General features: G+C 34.1%; 1 protein-coding gene across 2 annotated transcripts in view; it reads left to right on the top strand.

The window, feature by feature from the left end:
- The window catches only part of TBCE (tubulin folding cofactor E), an 82,645-nt gene that overhangs the window by 51,313 nt on the left and 3,504 nt on the right, over positions 1 to 27,828 (top strand). For both annotated transcript variants that reach the window (XM_051993559.1, XM_051993558.1), the window contains exons 7-15: positions 1,095 to 1,197; positions 3,553 to 3,629; positions 5,078 to 5,173; positions 12,115 to 12,179; positions 12,261 to 12,325; positions 13,163 to 13,315; positions 19,986 to 20,139; positions 23,550 to 23,618; positions 24,191 to 24,250. In XM_051993559.1, the coding sequence (XP_051849519.1) occupies positions 1,095 to 1,197; positions 3,553 to 3,629; positions 5,078 to 5,173; positions 12,115 to 12,179; positions 12,261 to 12,325; positions 13,163 to 13,315; positions 19,986 to 20,139; positions 23,550 to 23,618; positions 24,191 to 24,250 (842 nt within the window). The remainder of the gene's footprint in view (positions 1 to 1,094; positions 1,198 to 3,552; positions 3,630 to 5,077; positions 5,174 to 12,114; positions 12,180 to 12,260; positions 12,326 to 13,162; positions 13,316 to 19,985; positions 20,140 to 23,549; positions 23,619 to 24,190; positions 24,251 to 27,828) is intronic.

Raw genomic sequence — 27,828 nt, 5'->3', positions numbered from 1 at the left:
CCATTTTGTTCCTTAGCTTTTGGAGCTAAACAGAACAAATCTAATTCTTCCACATGGTAGTGTTTCATATTTTGGAAGACAGCACATCCTTCCAAATCTTTCCAGGATTGAATAGTTGTTATCCTGATCACCCTCTTAAATGTAGTTTATTAGTGTCTTTCTTAAAATGTGGTTAATGGAACTGAACAAAATACTCCAGACATGTTTTGACCAGGTCAGAGTATAGAAGTACTGTCACTTCTTTTCCCCTGGAAAAATGTACTCTAAAATTACATTAGAGTTTTTTGTTTTGTTTTGTTTTGTTTTTTGGGGTTTGCCTTTTTGTATTGCTGATTTATACAGCTATAGATCTTTTTAATCTAATGATTTCCTAATCATGCCTCTCACATCTCAAATTTGGAATGTTGATTTTTTGAATCAATGTATTAGACTTTTTTTTAATCCCTATTATTTTGATTTTATTAGATTTTTTTTAGATTATTTATTAGATTTATTATATTACAATATCTTTTTGGGTACTGATTGCCTCAAGTTACATTTCTTTTGTATTAGTTGTTTCTCTTAGCTTTGTTCAGGTAGGATAAACAATAAGAAACTTGTTCTTAGAATTACTAAATAGGACAGAGGCTTTTCTGGTATCTTTACTTTTCAGTCACAAAGGCAAAGAAACAGAATCAGAAGATAATGAAACTAAACCAGTGTTACTGCTTTTTATGCTAATGGTGCTCTAGGGTGTAGGGGAACTAGTTAGGTCCTGACTTTATTTTGAAACTTCTTAGAGAAATTGGTTATCAAAATTAGTCACTTTATTTGACCTTAAAGTAATTCTCTCTTTTGCACCATAAAATGAATAAATCAGAACAGTTGGCCAGATCACAGGAGGAGTTTCTGTATTTTAAATATCAAATTAGTTTCCGAAAACAGAATTTTTAAGGTTTAATACTCTTTTAGATTCTTTAAAAATCAAATTCGTTTGTACACAAGACTATCTAAAGTCCTACTATTATTTTCCAAGTTGGCAATTTAATTGAATGATTCACTTGGTTATATTCAGTTGAAATTAACACACTACTTTATTCTTTTTTTCTACACAGTGAAAATAAACTAAAATTTCCCTATGATTCATCATCTCCATCCTTTACATTTTCTGCATTGAAGGTTTTAGTGCTTAATCGAACAGGAATAACATGGACTGAGGTAATCTGTTTTACAATTTATTTTATTTTTTGGTAGTAGTTTGGAATTGCAAGCTTTTTATTATTTTAGTAGGTTCCTTAAATAAAAATGTGATACATATATACTTAAGCATAAATATTTTCATTTCATTACAATTAGTCACAAGAATGCATAGTACCATGAAACAGTCTTTAGAAAGGACCCTGGGTTTAGGGTCAGAGGAACTGCATTCAAATCCTGTCTTTGATACTACTTGTGAGGACCTGGACATATCATTTAACTTCTTAGACCTCATTTTGCTTGTCTGAAAATAAGAGGATTAGACTCAGTTATCTCTGAGGGTTCTTCAGCATTTAGATCTATAATCCTCTGATCTTTTAAAGGGATGTTGAACACAATGTTGTAAGGGCACCATTGTAATAAGCTGGGCCACTGATAAAAAGTATATCATTATTTGTACCTTATAGAGAGAAAGTATTCAGAAATTTTGGTACTTAGAAATGATTAAAAGTTTTGTGGTTAAATACAACATTACATACAAATAACTAACTCCTCTTCTATCTTCTATCTTCTCCTGTCCTTTCCCATCCTGTCTTTCCCCATTTCCCTCAGTCCCTATCTTTCTTAATCATTATTTGTTAAATCTGAAATTAATTGAAATGTCAGCAACTTTATTTTAGTGCATGAGTTGAGTAGGCAAAGGTGCATAGAATTTTCACTATTTAAAGATCAAGGATATCACAATTAAGTTGGATACAGTTTGTAGCTGAACTTGAAGGGTAAATAGGAAGTTCACTCCATGGAATTAGTTTTGCACTAAGATACTTCTCTCATTGGAATTTTTATTGGCTTTTAAGCATGCCCAGAAAATTACATTCTAAGTCAAATATAATTTTTTAAATCTCTTTTATTAACCATTTGTTATTTGTGAGACAGTCTATAGTCTAGGTTTTTAGGAGAAAAGTCAAAATAGTCCCTATCCTCAAGGAACTTACACTTGCTGAGGGATTGGGAAGTCAATATAATATGCTCAGAGATGTGAAGCCATTTGAGGAGAGAGAGAGAGAGAGAGAGAGAGAGAGAATTATGATAACTAGGATGGAAAGATCAAGAAAGGTTTCCTAGAGAAGGTAATATCTGAACTGAGCCTTGAAGGAAGCTCAGACTTGTAAGCTGAGTTGAGGTAATAGTTTGGGTAAATACATAAAGGTGGGAAAATGGAATGCTGAGGTTAGAGTATAGCTGGTAATCCTGTTTAACTAAATTTATCCATGAAGGGGAATACTTTGATATAAATCTAAAGAGGTAAGTGAGAACCAGATTATAGTAGATTTTAAATGTTAGAGTCAATGGTATGATTCTTAGAGGCAATAGCAAGCTACTGAAGGTTTTTGAGCAGTGGAATGACACAGACCAGCTCCTTAGGAAGATAAATCTGGTACTTTTGTAGAGGATGAATTGGAGAGGAGAAAGACTAGAAGAAGGCCTCCCAATTAACTATTACTATAATCCTAAAGACAATATGATAAGTGCCTAAATTTAAATAATGGCTAGTTAAGTCAAAAGAAGGGGCTGAATCTATTTTAGAGATATTTTAGAGGTAAGAGATACTTAGCAACTGATTGCCTTATGAAGGTGAAGAAAAAGGAGACTAGTCAAAGATGACTTTGAGATTGCCTGTCTTGAAAAAATATCGGAATTCTCAGTAAAATGATGTTTGGATTATGATTATATTTGAGGAAAAGATAATGACCGCTAAGCTAAATCATAATATCTTGTTTCTTGGTTTACTCAATAAAAAATGAAATATTGCAACAACTCATTTGACTTTAGAGCCTAGAAATTCAATTAAGAAGTGAGAGAATTAAATTTGTTGGAATTTGTGTGTGAGGAATAGGTGTACTTAGGTACAGTTTTGCCAGGTAATCTATATAAACACACAATTGAAAAAAGATATTGATGATTAATTTCCTATTAGTTCTTACCAAGTGTTTCTTTAGTGATATGACATACTATATCAAATGAAATATATTTAGTCTACCTCTTCAGTTCAATCATTTTAAGATATCCCTTAATGGTCCATTAATATGGTTTTGAGTTGTGTATTCAATAGTACATATTATCATCATTAAAACATGCCTTTTAATATTTTAATGTTATCATCTTCTTATTGATATTCATTGCTTGAAACATGGCAGTAATTAATTAAATTGGAGGTACCACATTTATCCTGTAGACGCTATAAAATAGTAACCAAATTGAGTTCATGTGGAAGAAAAACACTGGAAATGAAATCACAACTCATGTTATATGTTAAAATAAATGGATAGGAAAATGGGTAATAACTCTTTATACTTCATCAAATTTTTCCAATAGGTTCTGTGGTGTGCTAAAGGATGGCCAGTTCTAGAAGAATTATACCTTGCATCTAATGATATTATAATTTCAGAAAGGTAGGAATTTTTTTTTTAAATTCTGAAGTCACCATTTTATGGTTTGCAGTTTGTAGGAATTTAAAGTATTTAATGTTGATTTCTAGTGGTGCTCTTAAAATTTTGATTAAAAAATTCTTCTTAATTTTTTTACTATCCTTATCATTTTTCTTTTCTTACTGAGACAACCCTTGCTGAGAAAGGGATTAAGTGACTTGCCCAGGGTCACACAACTAGGAAGTATTAAATGTCTGAGGTCAAATTTGAACTCAGGTCCTCCTGACTTCAGGGGTAGTGCTCTATCCACTGGACTACCTAGCTGCCCTAGTCTTTGTCATTTTTCAAGAATAGTTAGGTGATACAGTGGATAGAATGCTGAGCCTGGAATCAGGGAGATTCATATTCTTGAGTTCAAATTTGTCCTCAGATAGTTACTAGCTGTGTGAACCTTGGTAAATTACATAACCATGTTTGTCTCTGTTCCTTATCTCTAAGATGAGCCGGGGAAGAAAATGGTAAATTATTCCTATAGGTTTGGCAAGAAAACCCTAAATGGGATCACAGAGATTTGGACACAGCTGAAAAACAACTGAGCAACAAAAAATAATTTTTCAAATATTTCAATTTGAAATCTTACCAATTGAAGGTAAACAATATGAGTCAGTTGAAATTATGGATTAAAATTATTATTTTCAAAACATTTAATTTTCTTGCCTTCTCAAGGGGGGAGGGAGGGGCAGAATGAAGGGAGAGAATTTGGAACTCAAAATTTTAAAAAATAAAAATTAAAAATTTTTGTTTACATGTAATTGAAAAAATTTTAAAAAACATTTAGTTATCTTGTAAAGAAACTTTTTCCAGGGTAAAATTTCTGTCATATCTGCTTTAATAAATGGTTAATATTTTAGGCTTACTGTAATGAATTATATCCATTTGCATAAAAGAGTTAAATGTTCTAAAGTTCCTAAAGAGGACTTTCATTTTCTGAAACTAGGTTAAATTTCATTTCTGAAGTTAAGCTAAATATGTATACATCTTTACCAGTACCTTTTGCTTATTGTCCCTTTTGTTTATGCTTTCATTTATTTTCCCCTTTTCTTCTTATAGTAAAAAAGGTAAACTTCCAACTTAGGCTGATCTGCCATAAAATCTGAATGACCAAAATTATAAATTGATGACATTTTTCACTGTTGTATGATCTTGTATATTAAATTGGAATATACAAATATCTTCTTAAAATGCACTTTAAAAAAGCTTAAGTAGGGATAGCTAGGTGGTACAGTGGATAGAGCATCAGCCCTGAAGTCAGGAGGACCTGAGTTCAAATCTGGTTTCAAACACTTAACATTGCCTAGCTGTGTGACTCTGGGCAAGTCACTTAACCCCAATTGCCTCAGTAAAAAAAAAAAAAAAAAAAAAAAAAAAAAAAAAAAAAAGCTAAATAGAGTTTATTTCTATTCTTTATATAGGCCCACTGATACTCTGCAGACTCTGAAGTTATTAGACCTTTCTAATAACCAGCCAATTGATGGAGATCAGCTATTCCAAATAGCCTATCTACCCAGGTAATTTTATTTTGTTATCCTTAATTGTTTAATTTGATAAACACCAATATAAATGAACATTTTGATAGCTTGGGATATTTTTAAATATGGTTTTTCAGAGACTATTATAATATATAGGAGCTCTGTGAGTTGAAGACTTATCGTCTGCTTTTTTGGAAATTTTTATTTAAACTGACTAATAATAATTTCTTCTGGTAGAAATGAATTCATATGTCTTTGTATCTGTAAGATAAATTACAGAAATGAATGTTAGTATGTATAGGACTGCTTGCCATCTGGGGGAGGGGGTGAAGGGAGGGAGGGGAAAAATCGGAACAGAAGTGAGTGCAAGAGATAATGTTGTAAAAAAATTATCCAGGCATGGGTTCTGTCAATAAAAAGTTATAATAAAAAATAAAAAAATAAAAAGAAATGAATGTTAGTATTAGTGAGAAATAAGCAAAAGTTAATCTTTTTTTAAAAAAGGTTCATCGTACTTTTGAAAACCACTTTTCCTTGATTTAACCATATTTTAGAAAGCCATAAGTTTCTCCAGACAGGTTTTTTTTTTTTTTTTTTTTTTTTATTTCATTGATACTTGCTTTAAAAAAAATTACTCTCACTTTCTAGTGACATAGGGAAAATTTCTCTCATCTCTTCTCCCCTTTCTAACAAAGTTACATTAAATTGTTGAGCATATCTGAAATTGTATGCCTAATTTCATTCCTATTATCATTACCTTTTTCCTAATAGGCAGGAGGCTTGCTTCTCTTTTAAGGTTTCAGAAATCAGGATTAGCCACTGAATTGATTAGAGTTTTTTTGTCTTTTAGTGTTGTTTTACTTTACATTAGTGTGATCACCTGATAATTTTTATCTCTTAATATTGGCCTACTATGTGACTTGGCAAAATATGTAAACACATCTCTGGATACTTATTCTTTGTTATCTACTGCTGCTTCTAGACCATTGTTCTATTGCCATCATTCAACAGTCCTCATTCAATGCATGTTCCATCTGATTATTCCACTGTTTCCTTCATATTCTTTGCATTCTGCTAACCTCTATAACATTTTCATTTTTCTTATAGACTTTACCAGTTGATTTGTGGTTCTTTCATCCCATTCTTTGTCTTCAAGTTGAGTGATTTAAATATCCATATTGGTGATCTGACCTATGTCCAGATCTGGTAGTTTACCTCCTTCATTAAACTTCATCTTCATTACATTTTAGTTATTCACCAACAGTCACATTGTTCACCCCATTATCCCTTGAAACCATTCTGCCTCCAAGATCTCAGATCCCTGAATTCTTCTCTTTGATTACAAATGGCTATTTTTCTATTATTTCCTTCCTTTATTTCTGCCTAAATCTGTACTTCTTTATAACCTATTCTTTATAGAATATTATATATATTCTATTGAAAAAAATATATTTACATAAATATATAGAGTATTCTGTATATTCTATAGAAATATGTATTCTACATATTTTTTATTCTTTATAACCTCTATTTAGATCTTCTACTTTATCATTTCCTACCTCATGAGCATTCATTTCATCCAGACTCCTCAAGTTTCCTACAATACTCCATGCCCCATTTTCTCAGGTGAGCACTCTGACTCATTTCACCAAAAAAATGGGATCATCTACCCAAAACTCTTTTCTCACAATCTTCTGACATGATCACCTACTATCTTTTCCTTTTCTATTTCCAATTTTTGATTAAAATATGTCCTTTCTGTTTGTCAAGGCCAATCCCTCTATATGTGTAGAGGGCCGGAACTCTGAAAAGGTATACTTAAATCTAGGTCACCATGGTGCTTATAGTTAAAAGTACCTATTCAGTGTGAGATAATGGGTCTCTAAAAACATATTTAATGTGAATCAATCTAGTTGGCATATACTTAGGATAATATGGTAATGTAATGGCTACAGTTGCACATGCTCAGTGTGATATAGTGAAGTAATTGTACTTGAATATTTAAGAGAGTCTCAGACACAGATCTCTCTCAGCTGCAACTCTCTTGGCCACAGCTCTCAGCCACGGACACAAGAGAAGATGCCAGATTCCAGACTCCATCCTTGAGCAGCCACGTGGCAGCTCTTCTGCCTCCTTCAGTCCTCCACTAAGACCAAGGACTCGGGCTGATCCTGAGGTTCTCCAGAGAGCTAGTCCAATCATTACATATATGCATGCTTGATCCTATTCTTTCCTGGTTTTTCCAATCGATTTCCTCTAACATCATTATCATACTCACTCTGATCTTCATTCTTTCTCTTTCTAGCTCCTTCTCTATTACCTCCTAATAATCCCATGTCTTTCTCATATTCAAAAAACCCTCAATTGATCCTACCATCTCTGATAACTGTTGTCCTGTATTTCTCTTTTTCCTTCATGGCTGAACTCCTTGGGAAAATTGTCTATACTCAGTGCTCTCACTTAACTTCCTTTCACCTCTTAGGTCACTGTGAGCTGAGTTCCTCATAAGCAGACCTCATTGTTCAACTGAAATTCCTCTCTTTAAAAGTTAGCAATCACCTTTTTAAAATCATTTTTTAAATGAGACATTTAATGGTATATTCTTAGTCCACTTCCTTCTTAATATCATTGCAGCACTGACACTGGATCATCTTATCTTATTGCATATTCTCTTCTCTCGATTCCCTTCCTACTTGTGTGACTTCCTCCATATCTTTTGCTAGACCTTCATCCTTGCTGTATTCCCAACCTTTGGGTGTCTCAATGTTCTCTTCTTGGCTCACCTCTCTTTTTTGTATATATGATTTACTTTATATACCTCTTCAGTTCCCATGAGGGGAAAAGGGAAGGGAGTAAGCATTCATTTTGTACTTACTCTGTGCTAGGCACTATGCTAAATACTTTTTAGAAAAATCTCACGTGTGGATGTGGGAAAACTGGGACACTGATACATTGTTGGTGGAACTGTGAATGGATCCAACCGTTCTGGAGAGCAGTTTGGAGCTATGCTCAAAAAGTTGATCCAGCAGTGTTACTACTATATCTCAAAGAAATCTTAAATGAAGGAAAAGGACCCACATGTGCAAAAAATGTTTGTGGCAGCCCTCCTTGTAGTGGCAAGAAACTGGAAACTGGATGCCCATCAATTGGAGAATGGCTGAATAAGTTATGGTATATGAATGTTAGGGAATATTATTGTTCTGTAAGAAACAACCAGCAGGATGATTTCAGAGAGGTCTGGAGAAACTTACATGAACTGATGTTAAATGAAATGAGCAGAACCTGGAGATCATTATATATGGCAATAAGAAGATTATACGATGATTAATTCTGATGGACGTGGCTGTCTTCAACATTGAGATGATTCAAATCAGTTCCACTTGTGCAGTGATCTTTCATTTTATTTTCTTTCTCAGTTTTCTTTTTTCTTTCTTCTTGATCTGATTTTTCTTATGCAACAAGATAACTGTTTAAATCTGTATACATATTTGGATTTAACATATATTTTAACATTTAACATGTATTGCACTACCTGCCAGCTAGCGGAGGGGATGGGGGGAAGGAGGGAAAAATTGGGAACAAAAAGTTATGCAAGAGTCAGTGTAGGAAAAATTACCCATGCATGTGCTTTGTAAATAAAAAGCTTTAATAATAATAAAAGAAATATCTCATGTGATCCTTACAGCTACTCTATGGGTTATATTATCCCATTTTACAGTTGAGGAAATAGGGGCAAACAGGGGATAAGTGACTCGCCCACGGTTGCAGCTAGTTAATGTCTAAGGCTAGGTTTGAATTCAGGTCTTCCCGACTGCAGGCCCAGTGTTCTATCTGCTGAACCATCAGCTCATGGCATGATTGCCCATGTATTCAGTTATCATCTTTGGACAGATGATTCCCAGATCAACATGAGTTTTCCTAATGTTTCTTCTATGCTCCAGACACCTCAGAATCAGTGTCCCATAAGTACTTCAGACTCAGTGTTAAAACAGAATGCATTATCTTTTCTCCCCTCCTGGGAACTCCCTTCTTGCTGTCAAGGACATCACCATCCCTATAATCACCCAAGCTCACAAGTCTCAGTGCCATTCTCAACTTCTTGTTCACTCTCCTCACATATCAGTTGCTAGATCTTGTCATTTTTTGCCTTCACATCTCTTGACTTTTTCCCTTCTCTTCCTTAATAGAATTATCAGCCTAGTTTAGACCTTTATCATTTTCACCTAAATTATTGCAATGGTCTTTTTTGCTTTGTTTCCCCTTCAGTGTCTTCCACTCAGCTGCCAGAGTAATTTTCACAAAGCTTCAGTTATCCTCCTCTATTCAATAAATCCAGTGACTCCTATTTCCTCCAAGAATCAAAAATGAAATCCTCTTTTTGGCATTCAAGGCTCTCTACAAAGTGATTGCTTTCTACTTTTCCAGTCTTATCACACTTCATTCTTCTTTATGCACTCTATAGAATAGCAGTATTAGCATACTTGCCTACCTTTCCCATAAAACTTCATCTTCCATTCATTTGTTTTGGCTGCTTTTCTTCACCTCTGCCTCTTGGCTTCTTTGGCTCCTTTCAAGACTCAGCTTAAATGCCACCTTCTCTAGGAGGCCATTTTCAACTTCTTCATTTCCACCCTTTTCCCTATCGTGGGCCTTCCTAGCTAAAGTTCCCTTTCTTTTACTCTATTTGAATTTTATCTTTGGACAGCTAGGTGGCACAGCAGATAAAGGTCTGGGCCTAGAGCTGGGTAGACTTCCCTTCCTGAAATCTGCTTCAGATGTGAGCTTTGTGACCCCAGGAAAGTCACTTAGCCCTGTTTGCCTTAGTTCCTTATTTGTAAAATGAACTAGAGAAGGAAATGGCAAACCACTCCAGTTTTTTTGCCAAGCAAACCACCACCACCATCACCAATAGCAATGTTTTGCTATTTGCTGTGACATATTAAAAGTTCAAGGGATTTAGTGTCTGGCTAATTAATCATTGTGTTAATGATGCTAGCAAGAGTTAATAAAAGAGGAAAGAACATTTTCTAATGCCAAAGACCCCTCATGAAACGCACTTAACAAACATGTATATGCCCTTGGAAGAGTATGCCTGAGGATGACAGTCAATTGTGATTGGTTAACAATTAATGAAAAAATGGACATTATAATGAGAGGAGAGCTTATTCTGTTATCAGATTTTGTTTTTTTATCCACTTGGTTACTCTTTTTCATCAGATTGTTTAATCCATTTATGTTTAAAACTATAAATTAAGTTTATATTTTCCTCTGTCTCTAGCTTTTTTCTCAAGTTATATTTAGTTATTTTTAAAGTGACTCTATTCCACTGGATCTCTTCCTCTCACCTTAATTCCCTCCTCATGTTTGTTAGTCATTTCCCTTTAGGATTTTGCTTATTGGTTACTTTTTTTCTCCTGTTTTTATCTAGTTATATGATTATTCCTTCTTTGTTTCCCTCAAATAGATTCCTTCTTCCTCTCCTTCCTTTTGTGATCAAAATGACCCAAAAATGACTACTCAAAGATCACTCAGTAGAAAACAGAAAAGTTGTTTAATGAAACCTCCAGCGGATGAGTCTTCCCATCACGAGATAAGAAAGAGAAAGCTCGTGGTAGGAGGGCTAAAGAAATAATAGATACATAGCTTTTATACAAGAGATTACATCAGAAGTAAGAGAGCATTGAGAAGGGGAGGGGGGGAGGCATCTAATTGGTTGTTGCTATTTGGAGAGATTGGAATGGAAGGTTTCTATTTCCCTAAAATCTCCTGATTCTAGGAAACAGAAAATCAGGCCTTCAGGCTTAATCAAGTAGATAGTGGTCAAACTAATAGACTCAATATCGACAAATGTCAAATACTGATAAATGTCATCAGCTCAGGTTAAGTAAATATGTTTATAGCTGGCCAAGGCTCAAGTAAATATGAACCTGCACATATTATACAGGTCATAGGGAAAACACAGAAATAATGAAAATAAAATACAGGAGAAGAATTCATACATTCCTGTAAATTCTTCACCTTATGTCTCCATTCCACACACTTTTAACTAGTTCTGTTCATTAGGTTTTTTTATTTCTTTTTTTTTTTTCAAAAAGGATTCCTCTCACTCTTCATTATTTATCCTCTCTCTCCTGACTACTGTTAACTCTCATTCTCTGATTCATGACTCCAGTGATTATATGGCTCTTTTCTTTTCTCTGTGTATGTCAAATAATCAAGTTTCCAAGGTTTGGATTCTAGGTTTAAAATAAAATAAAATGTCTCCAAAATTGTACACAGCAATAAGATTATGCGATGTTCAATTCTTATAGACATGGCTTTTTTCAACAATGAGATGATTCAGGCCAATTCCAATGGACTTGTGATAGACTCATCTACATCCAGAGAGAGGACTTGGGGGACTGAATGTGGATTACAACATAGTATTTTCACCTTTTTTTATTGGTGTTTTGCTTGCATTTTGTTTTCTTTCTCATTTTTTTCCTTTATGATCTGATTTTTCTTGTGCAGCATAAGTGTGGAAACATATAGAACTGCACATGTTTAACATATATATTGGATTACTTGCTGTCTAGGAGAAGGGTATAGGGAAGAAAGGGAGAAAAAACTTGGAATACAGGTTTTGCAAGGGTGAATGTTGAAAACTATGCTTGTGTTTTGAAAATAAAAAGCTAAAAAAAATTAAAATAAAATGTCTTCAAAAAGAAAAAAAATTGTATCCTTTTTGAGTGAAAGCAGTAGGTTTTATTTATTATTTTTTTCTCTCTATCTCTCTATATGACCCCTCCCCCCAGATGCTTATACATTAATAAACATCAGATAAAGTTTGTGGAATTTAGGTTAAAGGTTATATCTTTTCTGTTCTGTACAGAACTTAGACAACATGGCTCTTTTGCATTTTAGAGTGATTAAAAATACCTTTATTTTATGATTATTTATGCTATTGTTCTATTAACCAGATTCATATTCCTCAATTACAGGTTAGAACAGCTAATCCTTTCTGACAATAGAATTTCTGCTCTACATTTTCCAGATGCTGGAATAGGTACACTATCACAATAATCCTTTCATCATATTTTAGCCATTGATCTACTTCTGCATGATTAACTTTATTTTCCTTTTTTAGGGTGCAAAAGCTCAATGTTTGCTTCCTTGCAGTACCTAGTGATAAATGGCAATCAGATATCACAAGTGAGTATGTTGCTTTGTGTGTCTATTTATATAGCATCCTGATTGACTTTTTTCTATCCCCAGGTATCTTGTGTGAATAGGTAAAGACACCACTGTATTACTTTTAGTAATAGTAATAAATAGTCCCACAAAATAAAATCATTTGTTTTCCTGGGACTTCTTTATAATAAAAACTAAGTATAATCAATCAGTTGATCAACAACAGTCAGTTTTCCTACCATGTATCAGGCTCTATGCAAGACACTGGGAATACAGATACAAAAATAAAGACAGCCCCTATCCTCAGGGACATTCTATTGGGAGGAACAATATGTAACAATATATTGTTAAAGATAAATTATAGACAAGAGGAACACAAAGTCATTTCCTGGTGGATGAGGAGTACTAGGACTTGGAAGGCTTTGGGGATGATCAGGAAAAACCTTTCTTAGGAAATAGCATTTAAGCTGAGTTTTGAATGGAACTTAAGAAAGAATATACTCTCAGGCATGAGGACCAACGTGGTAGTTGGGGGCACAGCCAATAAGCCAATTTAGCTGGAAGGTAGAATGTGTAAAAGGGAGTAATGTGAAATAATCCTAGAAAGATAGAGTTAGATCAGAAGAAATCAATTCATTGCTGAATCAATATCCATTTAGATCATTTGTAAATGTGTAATGTCTATTATGTCTATTAATATATAAAAATAGATGTGACTTTTAGATTTGGAGAGTAATTAGTGTTTTATATGTGACAAAAATGAATGTTGTTTGAGAATGTAATTGATATCATTTGGTGTAAATTTACAAATCAATCTGAAATCTAGCTAATTTCATTTTTTTTCTATTTTAATTCCAGTGGTCATCTATCAATGAATTAGATAAGTTACAGAGTCTACAATCCTTGTCTTGTACACAGAATCCCCTGACTGGAGGTAATAAAGAACCTCAGACAATTCGTCAACTAATTATTGCCAAAATTGGTCAGTTGAAAATACTGAATAAGTGTGAGGTGAGTATTTTATCTCAGCTAGATATAATAAAGATTTGCTATTTTTGAAATAGATGAATTAGATTTGCTTTTTTAGGTTTTGGAAAGAGACTGAGAAAATAATGTTTTAAGAAGGATGTAAGCTTACAGAAGTCAGGACCCATTTTGTTTTTATCTTTGTAACTTTAGGTAATAGAACAGTGCTTTAGCAAGTCAATAGTGACCTGGGGTTTTCTTGGCAAGAATACTGGCATGGTTTGCTATTTCTTTCTCCAGTGGATTAAGGCAAACAGGTAAGTAACTTGTTCAAGGTCACGGAGGTAGTGAGTGTCTGAGGCTGGATCTGAACTCAGTCTTCTGACTCCAGGTCCAGGGCTCTCTTCCTCTATTTTACATATAAGCATACACTTAATAAATATCATGGTTGTGGAATTGGAAAATGAAAAAAAATATGTCTAAATTTAGTGACAAAGATGAGATGGACTACTTGTATTCTGCTGACAAAATGACCTTCTAGGATTTAAGCTCTCTTGACTGTTCTTTATAGCTGTCATGGGAAATATGATTTATTATTATGTATTAGAATTACAAATCATAAATTTCACTTCAAAAAATTTTGGTTGATGATGGTAGGAGTTGTGGGAAAAGAAAACAATAGGTCCTTTGCTTTCCAGAGAGAGTATCTAGAAGAAAGAAACCAAAGCAGCTTATTTGTATTTTAAATACTTGGTCTAGTCTTCCCTCTAAGAGTTGTACATTTAATAAAGTGTCATTACTTCTCCTGGGAATGTACCTTTTTGAATATCATTCTTATGAAATTATCTTTGAGCTATACAGACATTTAGATGTTTTCTGTTTTTTCTGCCTAGACACACCTATTTAAAATCTTGTCATTTTTTTTTAAACATTGAATCAGTTTAGTTCAACAAACACTCTACTCAAGGCATTTTGCTAAAAAGTCCTGAGATTATAAAGACAAGAATGAAGTGGCCCCTTAACATTCTACTGATAATAATATGATATCTACAAAAGATATTTTGAAGAGCTAGAGAGTGCTAATATCCATATTGTAGAAAAAAATAGAGAACAGACATTAGTTGTAATATAGGAAGAATAGCAGCAAAGAAATGCAGAGGAAACAAAATCCAATAAAATAACAGATATTAAAATTAATGGTCTCAGTCTATACACAGTTGCACAAAATACAGAGGATAGGCATGTGAAGTAGAAATCCTGCTATAAAGAGGCTGAATTACTTTCACTATCAGTTTCTCAACTGGCCCCAGTAATAATTATATATTTCCAAAGGAGAGACTATTAAATAGATTTACTATTCAGCACCCAATTTTTACCATCTAGGAGGAAGGAACCAGTTTGTAAGGAGGAAGTCATGGGAATATTGCAGTAGGGCATTTGCTGTATCTTTGAATTTGTGATAGAATAGAGGAAAGTGGAATGTAATCTAACATACTCTAAATTTCACAAGAGCAGGTTTCAAATGATAGGAAGCATCTTATGGATGAAAATTCTATAGAGGAAGATAGTGAAGAGGAAAGGGAAGGATGAAATTCTGAATCCATAGAGAATTCCAGTGTGAAAGAAAAAGGAGAGTTGTTTACAGACAGCTACTAGTCCATCAACTACCATTTATTAAGAGTCTGCTTTGTGCCAGGCACTATGCTAAGTACATTTCTATATAAATATACTTATCAATCACCTTAAATTTAAGGTATAGAAAATAGAAGATGATGAATCAAAAATTTGAATTATCTTGCAAGGTGAGTGTCAGCAGTGCTAACATGAAGTTGAGAATATCAAAGAAAGCCATATACAACAAGAAGTTTTGGAAAAGTTTTCTAATTGGGAATGTAAATTTGCATAATGCAAATTTGACTTTACATAAAGAATTCTAAAAAAAATCTACATTAAAAAAAAAACCCAACAACCTCATATTAACTTTATTATACAGTCCTTTGCTCTCTCTACTATTGCCCCTTGACTCAGCTTCCCTTTCCCCCAAAGCAAAACCCCCACCACACACACACACACACACAAATAAGTCCAAGTGAAAGCAGAGCAAACATTCAAGAGATCTCTATTCTACTGCCCTCTGAGACAGGCCGGACCTCTGGCCCCTAGAAAGGACATTTTTGCCCTGTTCTGCCCACTCTATTTGTGTCTGGCATCAATGTATCTATCTTCTCTTCTTCCATTCTCACTCCCCATATATCACTTGTTCTCTACTGTCTATGTCTGTTTGGTCCCCACATATTTGCTTCTCCTCGATTCCAGCTAGGCTCCCAGTCCCCTCATGTTCCTTTTCCTTTTTTGCTTCTCTGTCCCCTACTCCAACTTGTCCTTGAAATATGGGCTGGACTCCCTCCCTCCATGGTTTTGAGGCCCCCTTGTTGTTAACTTCCCTTCCATATGTTCATTGGCAAATTTCCATTACATAAAAATTGCTTTATGTAGAGATCAGTAGAATGGTCTGCTTACATAAACTGAGAAATGTTTGTACTAATAAAATGTATTGGTTCATTTAAAATATTAAGATCAGAGAATGATAGGACCATTGCTCCTCATGGTGCATGGCATAGTGTTATATGATCATAGAGCTGTTTAACCCTTAGTTTTGCCTGTTTTCTGTGCCAAGGAATGATCCTTAAACTGGGAAGGATATTTAATAAGGAGTTGATATGTAACAAGTAGGGAGAAAATAAGATCACATAACTTGATAAATTGAAGTCTTCATGCTGAGATGAATTTTATGAAGAAAACTGGCAAATATATATGATTGCTGGGCAATTGTTAGTAACCTTTAAAAGATTATAGAAAATAGCAGAAGTACCACAAGATTAATTCCCATTTTTAAAATAGGGGGCTAGGGAAAAGAATATTCAGAAAAATTTAAATTAATTTAATAGTTCTTAGTCATCTCCCAGAATTTTTTTGCTGGGTGTAGCTGGTTCAGTTCATTACTGCTCCATTGGAACTGATTTGGTTCATCTCATTGCTGAAGATGGCCAGGTCCATCAGATTTGATCATCATATAGTATTGTTGTTGAAGTATATAATGATCTCCTGGTCCTGCTTATTTCACTCAGCATCAATTCGTGTAAGTCTCTCCAGGTCTTTCTGAAATCATCCTGTTGGTCATTTCTTACCAAACAATAATATTCCATAACATTCATATATCACAATTTATCCAGCCATTCTCCAATTGATGTACATCTACTCAGTGTCTAGTTTCTGGCCATTACAAACAGGGCTGCCACAAACATTCTTGCCCATATAGGTCCCTTTCCCCTCATTAAGATCTCTTTGGGATCTAAGCCCAATAGTAACACTGCTGGATCAAAGGGTATGCACAGTTTGATAACTTTTTGAGCATAGTTCCAAATTGCTCTCCAGAATGGTTGGATGCCTACATATGAAGTCACAAAGAGGAATATAAATTTGTCTCAAATCCAAAAGAAATCCTCTTGGAAGCTCATTTTAAAAAGCAAGTATGTGAGGTAGAATTCCACGCCACACTGTATTAGTGTCCCAGTTTTCCCACATTCCCTCTAACATTCATTATCTTTTCCTGTCATCTTAGCCAATCTGAGAGATGTGTAGTGGTAGTATCTCAGAGTTGTCTTAATTTGAATTTTTCTGATCAATAGTGATTTGGAGCACTTTTTCATAGGGCTACAAATAGTTTCAATTTCTTCATTGAAAATTGTCTTTTCATATCTTTGACCATTTATCAATTGGAGAATGGCTTGAATTCTTATAAATTTGAGTCAATTCTCTATATATTTTGGAAATGAGGTCTTTATCAGATCCTTTGGATATAAAAATGTTTTCCCAGTTTATTGCTTCCCTTCTAATTTTCTCTGTATTAGTTTTGTTTGTACTTTTTAACTTAATATAATCAAAATTATTTTGTGATCAGTAATGATCTCTAGTTCTTCTTGGGTCACAGATTCCTTCCTTCTCCACAAATCTGAGAGGTAAACTATCCTATGCTCTTCTAATTTGTTTGTAATATCATTCTTTATGTCTAGATCATGAACCCATTTTGATCTTATCTTGGTATATGGTGTTCTGTGTCAGTCAGTGCCTAGTCTCTGCCATACTAGTTTCCAATTCTCCCAGCAGTTTTTGTCAAAGTGAATTCTTATCCCAAAAGCTGGGGTCTTTGGGTTTGTCAAACACTAGATTATGAAAGTTATTGACTAGTTTGTCCTTTGAACCTAACCTATTCCACTCATCAACTAGTCTATTTCTAAGTCAGTACCAAATGGTTTTGATAACCACTGCTTTATAATATAATTTTAGATCTGGTACAGCTAAGCCACCTTCATTTGCTTTTCTTTTCATCAATTCCCTTGAAATTTTTGACCTTTTGTTCTTCCAGATGAATTTTGCTGTTATTTTTTCTATGTCAGTAAAATAGTTCCTAGGGAGTTTGATTGGTATAGCAGCAAATAAATAGATTAGTTTAGGTAGTATTGTCATCTTTATTATATTTGCTCAGTATATCCAAGACCACTTGATATTTTTCCAATTGGTTAGATCTAACTTTATTTGTGTGGAAAGTGTTTTGTAGTTTTGCTCATATAGGTCCTGACTTTCCCGTGGCAGATAGATTCCCAAATATTTTATACTACAGTTATTTTAAATGAATTTCTCCTTGTATCTCTTGCTGTTGGATTTTGTTAGTAATTTATGCTGATGCTATGTGGATTTATTTTGTATCCTGCAACTTTGCTAAAGTTGTGAATTATTTCTAATAGTTTTTAGTTGATTTTCTAGGGTTCTCTAAGTATATCATCATATCATCTGCATAGAGTGATAATTTTCTTTCCTTATTATCTACTCTAATTCCTTTAATCTCTTTTTCTTCTCTCATTGCCAAAGCTAGCATTTCTAATACAATATTGAATAATAATGGTGACAGTGGGCAACCTTGTTTCACTCCTGATCTTATTGGGAATGGTGCCAGTTTATCCCTATTACATATGATGCTTGCTCATGGTTTTAAATAGATGCTACTGACTATTTTAAAGAAAAGTTCATTTATTACTATACTTTGTAGTGTTTTTAATAGGAATGGTTTTTGGATTTTATTAAATGCTTTTTCTGCATGTATTAAGATATTCATATGGTTTTTGTTAATTTGGTTATTGATATAGTCAATTGTGCTAATAGTTTTCCTAATATTGAACCAGCCCTGCATTCCTGGTATAAATCCCACTTGATCATGGTGTATTATTCTGGGGATAATTTTCTGTAATCTCTTTGCTAATATTTTATTTAAGATTTTTCTTTGCATATATTTTGAAAACAAAAAGCTATTTTTTGAAAAAAAAAGATAAACATTTGACATCTAAGATGAATAAGGGATTAAAATAAATATGTAACATCTTCAGTATATTACCTCAGTAGAGGAATATACTGAAAGGATTTGAATACATTTCAGAAAAAATGCAAATATCCAATTACAATTTGAGGAAATGCTCCAAATTATCAAGAGTAGGAGTAATTATATTAAATAACTCTTAAGTTGTCCCTCATACCCATCAAATTAGTTCACCACCCATCACTGTAGAACTTTGAATTGGTTTAACTATTTCAATAATAATTTGAAATTAAATGAGAAAAACACATTAACCTTTGTATATTCTTCAATCAATGATCCCACTACTGTGCATATATCCCAAAGAGATCAATGAGGGAAAGAAAGGTTCTTTATAACACAAAATATTCATGGTAGCACTTTTTTGTGGAAACAAAAAACTAGGAACAAAATAGGTTCCTCCTTATTGGGAATAATTTGTGACAGATGAATATCATGGAATATTTTTGCATTGTAGGAAGTAAAGAATTCAGAAAAAAATGGAAAGATAATATAAAATGGTATAGAATAAAGAAAATGTTCACAGTGACTCTAATGGTATAAATCATAGCACCAAAAAGGAAGCCAGACTTTGCCAAAGTTTAATTTACAATCACGGTGAATAAAAAATTTACACCCCTCCTCTCTACAGAGGGAAGGGGAAAAACCACAAAGGTGGGATGCAGTAAATACTTTGAGAAGAAATCAATCTCAATTGGCTTTGCTTATATATTTTTCTTTGTTACAAAAAGAGTCTTAAGGCTAAATGGGTAGAACTTTAAGGGGAACAATTGTGAAATAGAAAAAAAGGCAAAATTACAGATTTATTTTTTTTTTAAATAAATGAACCACTGTAGTATAACTGAATTTTCTTCAAGCTTAACAGTTTTATTATATATGGTTGAAAGGTTTGTTTGGGCCAGTGGAAAAAGTCTTACATATGGAACCAGAGGACCTGGAGTTGATTCCCATTTCATTTCCTAACTATCTGTGGAAGTTGCATAATTTTCTCAGGCCTCAGCTTCCTCATTTAACAATTAGGGAATTGGACCAGAAAGCTTCCACAGTCCCCTCTAGCTCTATGATCCTATGATATAATGTTTTAAAGAATATGAACTAATGTTGAATGTTAAAATTGTTAACATCTCTTATTCTTTTCAGCTGTTTATGCACAAGACATCAAGGAATGATTTGGGAAAAGAGGATTAGTTATATCTTGGAATGAGCACTTCACTTCTCAGTCTTGAAAATTCCCTAGGAATGAATGCTACTTCTAACAAACTCTTTTTCTATTTCTCTTCAATACAGATTCTTCCTGAGGAAAGGCGAGGAGCTGAGCTTGATTACCGTAAGGCATTTGGAAACGAATGGAAAAAAGCTGGTGGACATCAGGATCCAGACAAAAACAAACCAAATGATGAATTTATTATAGCCCATCCCAGATACCAGTTACTCTGTCTTAGTAAGTACAACATAAATATCAATTAACATGCATTTAAATGTCTGCTATGTACCAAGTACTGTGGTACTAGACAACAATGAAACATCCTGTCTTCAAAAAGCTTACATTCTATCCAGGGGAACACATTTATAGTATATATACAAATAAATACAAGGCCATTTTTTTTTTTTTGGTGGGGGGGTGGGGCAGTTGTAGACACATTGGTCACTGGAAAAATGAAGAAAGGTTTCACTTTGAACAAAGTTTTAAAAGAAAAAAGACATTCTAAGCAGTATAAGTCAAAAGAGAGTATATTTCAGCACTGGAGATAGCCTGTTGCAAAGGTTCAGAGAAAATGGATTGTCATATGTAATGAACAGCAAGATGAGTTTAGCTAGACTGTCTAGTGCAGCAAGGTAAGTAATGCATAGGAAAGCCAGGAGAGTAAATTAGGTCTAGAATCTGCTGGATAATTGATTCCCCAGCTTATAATACTAGACCTGAGGGCAGAAAGACCTGAGTTCAAATCCAGTTTCAGACACTTATGATCCAGGGCAAGCCCCTTAACTTCTATCTTATTTTCCTTAATTGTAAAAATGGAGAAAACAATAGCACCTATCTTTTTGCTTTGTTGTGAGGAAATGGGATATTAATAAAGTACTTTGCAAATCTTAAAGTGCCATATTGTTGGCTAATTATAATAATAATAATAATTATTGTATTATTATTATTAGCCACTAGAGTGGCTTTTGAGTAGGGGAGTACATAGACCTAGGCTTTAAGAACATCACTGACATCTATGTGAGGGAGAAACTTGAGAAATCAATTAGGAGGCTATACTTAAGAGGAGAAGCAATGATGTCTTCACCTAGCTGGTAGTGACTATGTGAGAGAAGGGGACAGATATGAGAATTGTAATAATAGAAACAAGATTAGGAGACAGTGAATATGTAGCATAATTCATTGAGTTATAGGTGATACCAGGGTTGCAAAACTGGATGATTGGAAAGAAGGTGGTGTCTTCTACCGAAAAAAGGAAGTTTGTGTAAATTCTGGGCTAGCTCCCTGGAGGTCTCAGGATCAGCCAGAATCAGGATAAGCAAAAGTCCTTGGTCTTTAGGGGGAGAAGTGAAGGAGATGATAAAACTGACACAAGCTCTCCACCAACTTCCCTTCTCCTTGTCCTGCTGCAAAGTGAGTCTGGCTTGTCTCACTCCACCCTCTAATTATCTGTATGCACCAAAAGATCCAGCCAGCATGGAATAGTGAGATGGGCCATTTTTCCAAACATATGCTAATAGAGTTATTGTCCAATAGGTAATTAGCCTTAAGTGCTCCTTTGTATTCAAGCACACCTTTTAAGAGTTTCAGCCCTTTACAAGTTTGGAAGAGGGAATGATTTGGAGGGTTTGAAAGTGAATCTTTGGAGTTTGAGGGGCCTGCAGGATATGCAGTTGGAATATCCAGGAGGCACTTTTTGATGGAAGATTGGTGTTTGTTTAGTGAAGAAGTTAGTGCTGGGATATATAGATCTGGGAGTCTTTTGCATAGAGGTGATCATTAAACCCAGAGAAATTGATGAGGTCACTGATAGAGTATAGGAAAAAAGAACTGGGCCCCAGGATAGAGCTTTAACCCTAAGGCTACATATATATGTCTATACTTAAGAGCTATGATATGGATGGTGATTTGGAAAAGACTGAATGGAAGAGAAGTTACAAACCCACAGAGGGAGAGCCTCTAGGAGGGTAGACAACAGTGATACATTCTGCAAAAAAGGCTGAGAAGGATGAGGTTTAAGAAAAGGCCATCAGATTTGTCTATTAATAGATTACTGATCATTTTAGAGTTTTTTCAATTGAGTAACATGTAGGAAGCTAAATTGCAAAAAATTGGGGAGATAGTAAGAGGAAGTAGAGGAAATTTGAATTTTTCTAGGAGTTTGGCTTTGAAAAGAAAGGAAGATACATAGTACAGTATCTTGAGGGGAAAGGTGTATAGTGAAGGTATTTTTTAAAAAACAAAGCAGAGAATTGGTCATGTTTATAGGCAGCACTGAAAATTTCCTTGTTTCCCATTGGTACTTGACTGTTATAAATTCTAAGTTGCTCAAGGGGAGGGACTGTTTGATTTTTGTCTTTTAATCACTAGCATCCACCTCAGTGTCTAGGCACATTTGTTATACCATGCTTCTCAACTAAGTGATTGACAGCAAATATTTACCAAGGGTAAAGATGGGGATAGATTTTGTTTTCGAGTTTGACTAAATACCATATAAGTATTGTGTAGGTATTTTCCTTGGGGAAAAGGAGAGAAAATGTCCAGATTCAATAAATTAAGTGCAAGCTAGATGAAATTCTTAGGGAATATACATCAACCCAATTATCTAGAAGAGTTGATTTTTTTCAGCAAAACTAAATTGAACCAGAGATTTTAGAATTCCAAAATGCTTAAGATCAAAGCTATTTAAATTGGTGAGGAGACTCCAGCACTTAATGCTCAAATTTTGTTTTGTATAAAACAAATACAGATTTGTATGTTAATTATTCAGGAAAAGACTCAACATTTCTAGGAAGCCAACATCATTTTCCACTTTATAGGGAACTGGTTGTTGAGACTAAAATTTAGGAGGTTCTCATATTTGTAGTCCTTCAAAAGTAACTTCAAAAAAAACCACTGAATTTAGTCCCTAGTTATCAAGAATTAGTTAAAATAGGAAGACACCAGATGGTAATGCACTTGCTCCTACTAGCTGGGAGGGCTTGGGGTATAAATCCTTGGCATGGACTGGCCTCTTATTGCTTCCTTTCCTTGTGATTGCCAAGTGTCTTCTCAGGGGCGGTTCACTGTACTGAAAAAGAGTTTTCTAAGGAAACTGCATAGCAGTTCTAAGGACAAAGCCCAGGTACTTTTGAGTATCTGCTAAAAGTTCTTCAACAGTTGGTCTACAAGGAACCAGGCAGTTGAAAGAATCTGGGCCTCCCCCCAGCATTTAGGTTCCCTTTTCTGATGTCTTAGCTAAGCTGGCTGAAGTGAAGTAGAGGAAACCTAGTCTAATAGTTTTATCCAATGGAAGCCTTCCTGATCCTGGGTTTCTCATTTTGATCTCTAAAAGGGAAGGAAGTGTTATTAGGAGAGTTGAAATATACTTGAGAAACTGAAAGTTGTGACTGAAAGAAAGGAATCTTCCCTCCCTTTCAGTTACGTAAAAAACAGCAAATTGAACTGCCACCAAAACTCAGGACTCTGACTAGCCCGTTTTAGGAGGACATTTCTTAATGTGGGAAAAAGATTGTTTTAGGCACATGTGTAAATTTTTATTTTCCTGCAAAAGTCTTTGGGTTTCTTGTTCAGTTAGTTGACATGTTGCGCTCTCTCTCTCTCTCTCTCTCTCTCTTTCTCTTTCTCTCTCTCTCTCTTTTTATAAACAGAATATGGTGCACCTGAAGATGGGGAACTGAAACCACAACAGCCATTTATGCTGAAAAATCAGTTGCTAAGTAAGAATTCAGAATTTTAAAAAATAAATATTTGTCTTCAAGTCCTTATAAGAAAAAAAGAAAGCCAGGAAGTAGTTGGCTGATGGAGATTACAAAGTTTGCTTTAAACAGATTTTCCATTAATTGAAGTACTGTGATATAGAAAGCATTGTTTAGTAATTATGAATTTTAACATTTAGCAAACATGAGTAAAATTGCTGTAAGGATTCAGCCTTTTATAACCATTGTGCTTCAAGTTTCATTTTAAATTGAAATAGGTATCTGGGTAGTAAAGTGAATTATGATTCTCTAGAAATGAGTAATTTCCTATTTTTGAATGTTTCCCAAAGTGCTATTTGAGAAAGATTAGAGAAGTGATACAATAGGTTGGAAACCGACACTAGAGTGGTACTTACTGCTTCTTATTTTTGAGAAGGCTACAGAGCATATGGGATCAAATATTATGTCACTTAGAACCGTTCTGAATTAAGTACTGAACCAAAGAGCTCCTTGGTAGCCATGATTGCAAACATATTGAAAGAAACACTGCAACAGATATTCATTAAATAATATTTCTTTTTTTTCCTGTAAAGCACTCACAATAAAATGTCTTAATCAACCTGATCAAAAAGCCCTAGTGAAGCAACTACCAGGTAAGGATGAAAGGTTTTTACCTCTACTTGCTGTTCCTTAGCAGGGATGGTGGAAGCTTTCTAAAACGGATCAGATTCATGTTTACAAGAACTTGAAAGTAGCAAAAGAGAAAATAAATCACGTTATTACTTCCATTCTCAAAGTTTTAGGAGCCAGCTGTTTACTTATCTTGATGCATTCTGTAGATGTCATTGGGTTATCAGAAGGGACTTGAAGAGATCCTATCAGAGGCTTGGTATAGAAGCCTAGAAGTATCTGTATTGAAGATCAACCTAGCTGAAAGTCAAGAGATACAACACTAGGTTTGTCACAGGGTGCCCCTTCTTGTTTGAAAGTTGTGCCTCTTTTAAAAGCATGAAGGGAATCCACATTGAAATTACAGGTATTTTGAGGTATTAGAAGTTTTGAAATAAACACATAATTCTTCTAAATTTCGACATAAAAGAGCTACCCAATTTTAATTTTTAAAAATTTAATTTTGGTTTTTTAGTTTTAAAGGCTATTCCTAATCGGATTTGCATAGCTCTTTTCTATTTATTGCAGGGCCTTTTAAAAAACTGTCGGCTGTTAGTATTTGCCCTTTGTTCTCAAAGAGGACCAGTGACATCAGGATGGTGATGTCATGACTTGCAAGTGAATTGGATTTAAGTAAGGACTGTGCAGAGTCACCTGCCTCAGTCTCTTCTCCAGAGCCATCGGGGTTCAGTGGCAAGATATAGATCAGGACGATTGGAGATAGCCCCAGATGCAGTGGGAGACCCTGGCCTTATTTCCCAGTCTCCTTCTGTCTAAGGCAACATCCATTCAATGATCAAGGTTAGATGAGAAATGAGACTAAAATATAGTCTCTTTTTATATCCTAAAGAGCAGGGGCTGTCCGTTTCTATAGTGGGTTTCCATAAGAATTCTGCATAGATATTCTACAAATACTTATTGACCAAATTACAGATACTTAGAGAATCATTATACCTACTTTTTCTTAGTTATAAAAACAACAAGCACTTATCCTCCTATTGGCAGACCAGTTCTGGAGCTTTAATCACATATACCTGTTATTTTATAGGTCATTTAGACCATTTTACAGATGGCAATTACTGAGGTTTACTAATCCAAGATTGCACTGGTAGCAAAAGTAATAGCTAGGTCTAAGTTTCTCTTGATTTCACATGAAGTACTCATTCCAGAATATTTTTTAATTCAGAAAGCAAATACTTTTGTGAACAAATTTGATTTAGATAATTTTAGACTTGATTTAAATGGAAATAAACTAAAAGCTGAAATGTGGCTGTCATGTGTTGTGATCAATTCAGTCCTGAATCTGAAAATCTAATTTGATTTTGGTAAATATTTAAACAAATCAGGTCAAATTTGGAACTATGAGTTAAAAAGCAGAAATGAAATTCAGGTCAGCAAAATGATATTTCCCTTTTTACTCATCAGTAGAGATAAAACCAGATATTTTAAATTTACTCATATTTAATAAAACAAGTTCATAATAGGATTAGTATTGGTTGTATTCATGAGTAAGAATCTTATTAGTCATCTGTTAATTCACCTTCTTTCAATTTAAAATCTATCATTGAAACTATCAAAAAGATAGTTTGATTCATCATTCTGTTTTTAGAGTTAAATGTTGACAGCATGGCCACAGTAGTACTGGATAAGAAAATGGGATCATCTCCTTTGATGTTATCATTAACATGCAGTATCTTATAGTTTGCCCCTTTAGATAGGAAAAAAAAAAAAAAGGCATCACTGTGTTTGCACTCATGGGATTATAAATATTGAGACCCAGGTGCTACATAGGGTCTTTTTTTTTTTTTCCACTGAGAAAACAAGAAACATTAGTCTTTAATTACTTTCCTAGTTTGGGGAAATTGCTATGGAATTTATCCTCACGATATTCCAATTTCAAGAGTTGCCTGGAAGATCGAGAGGATAAGTGATTTGCTCATGGTCATATAGCTATTATATATGTTAGAAGAAAGAATTGAACTGAGGCCTTTTTAATTCCTCTACTTCACCATATATCATTACCATTAAAAAAAAAGTCAAATTGCTTTATTTGCAAGTTATACCTGTTACATGTCAATTGCATCTTCTAATTATTCTCACTGTTTGGTTTTAATAGCCCTGTTAATATAAAGCAGTTGTAAGACAGAAATAAAATACTTGTGTACTTTTTTGTGAATGATCCTAGAAATGAGGAGAGAGAACACATATACAAGATATTTTCGCATGACACTGTTTGGTCAGTGGGTTTTATTTGGCTAACTGTAAGGGGAGGAAGTACAGGGCAGCAGGTTTTGTAGTTTAGCTCTTTTATTTTTTAGTGTAAGCAGGGGAACAGTGGACAGGAATTTGCAAGGTAACTAACTTATAGTATATAATTTACTCTAGCCAGTTCAAACTAAAAGGCAAGCTAAAGATTCTGAAAAACAAAAACAAACAACAAAACCATAGCGTGTAGAACGTTGTAATCTTCGAAGTATGCTTTGTAATAGGATTTTACCCATAGTTTAAGCAAGTGTTTTTTTTCTTTGCCAAAATTAGTTTATTTATGACTTTCTAAAAGACATCATTGTCATCTGATTCATTTGAGCCTCAACTATTGATTAACCCATCTCAAACTTTTATTTCATTAACCATTAAGCAAAAAAGGCAGAATTTAAAATGGTATAATTAACTTCTGCTTTGATTACTCTGAACTTAGCACCCAAATGGTATCTAATTCAACTGTTTTGTGTTAAATCAAGCTTAAACGTTTTCTTGATACATAGAAAAGATAATTATTTACTTGTGGCACAGGAGTAAATACAGTAGTAACTTGCGTGAAAATGCCTATCAAAAAATTGTGTTGAGTTTTTCAATCCTATAGAGAAAACCATTGAAACCTGATATTGAAAACTTAGAATGAGGTAAAAACCACTGCTAATCTAAGTAGCTTCTGTTCAATTTTGGGCAGTTTTAAACATTCAGTTTTTTCCTTTAAGCCTGTTTTTTCCTCTTATTTTTATATGTAATTTGCACCTATTCCTCTGAGTTCTATTACTCTAAACCTTTTAAATAGGTCAAATCCTCCTTTACATGATATCACTTACAATACACAAAGGATGGCTCATGTTGCTCTCCCAATCTTCTCTTTTTCTAGTTAAATATTTTGTTTTTTCAGCTGATTAAGATATGACATGGCTTAAGACTCTTTCTTAAGACTCTGGACATTGTCCTAATGAGCCGAATTGACCACTACACCACTAATCAGGTTTCAGCTCTGATCTTACATTAAGGACTCTCACTTCCTGTATTTTGAACGCTCTACAATGTAGGATGTATTTTTAGTTAGCATTGTCCTGTCAACACAACTCATCAGACATAAAGACTTTACATATTTTTCTCAAGAGCAGTTATCTGTGCCTCTTCCATCCCATATTGGTGAAGTGGAATATTTTTCTTCAGTATATGATTTTTATATTTATATCTACCATGATTTAATATATAAAGAACTTGCCTTCAAGCCAGAAGATTGGCAGTTAAACCTTTCCTGTTTTTTCATTGTTTATTAATTATTATTGTTTAT

The sequence above is a fragment of the Antechinus flavipes genome, chromosome 4 (assembly GCF_016432865.1).
Source record: "Antechinus flavipes isolate AdamAnt ecotype Samford, QLD, Australia chromosome 4, AdamAnt_v2, whole genome shotgun sequence".
Classification (NCBI taxonomy): domain Eukaryota; kingdom Metazoa; phylum Chordata; class Mammalia; order Dasyuromorphia; family Dasyuridae; genus Antechinus; species Antechinus flavipes.
Note: the sequence above shows the minus strand (reverse complement) of the source record. Positions and strands in the feature narration are given on the sequence as shown.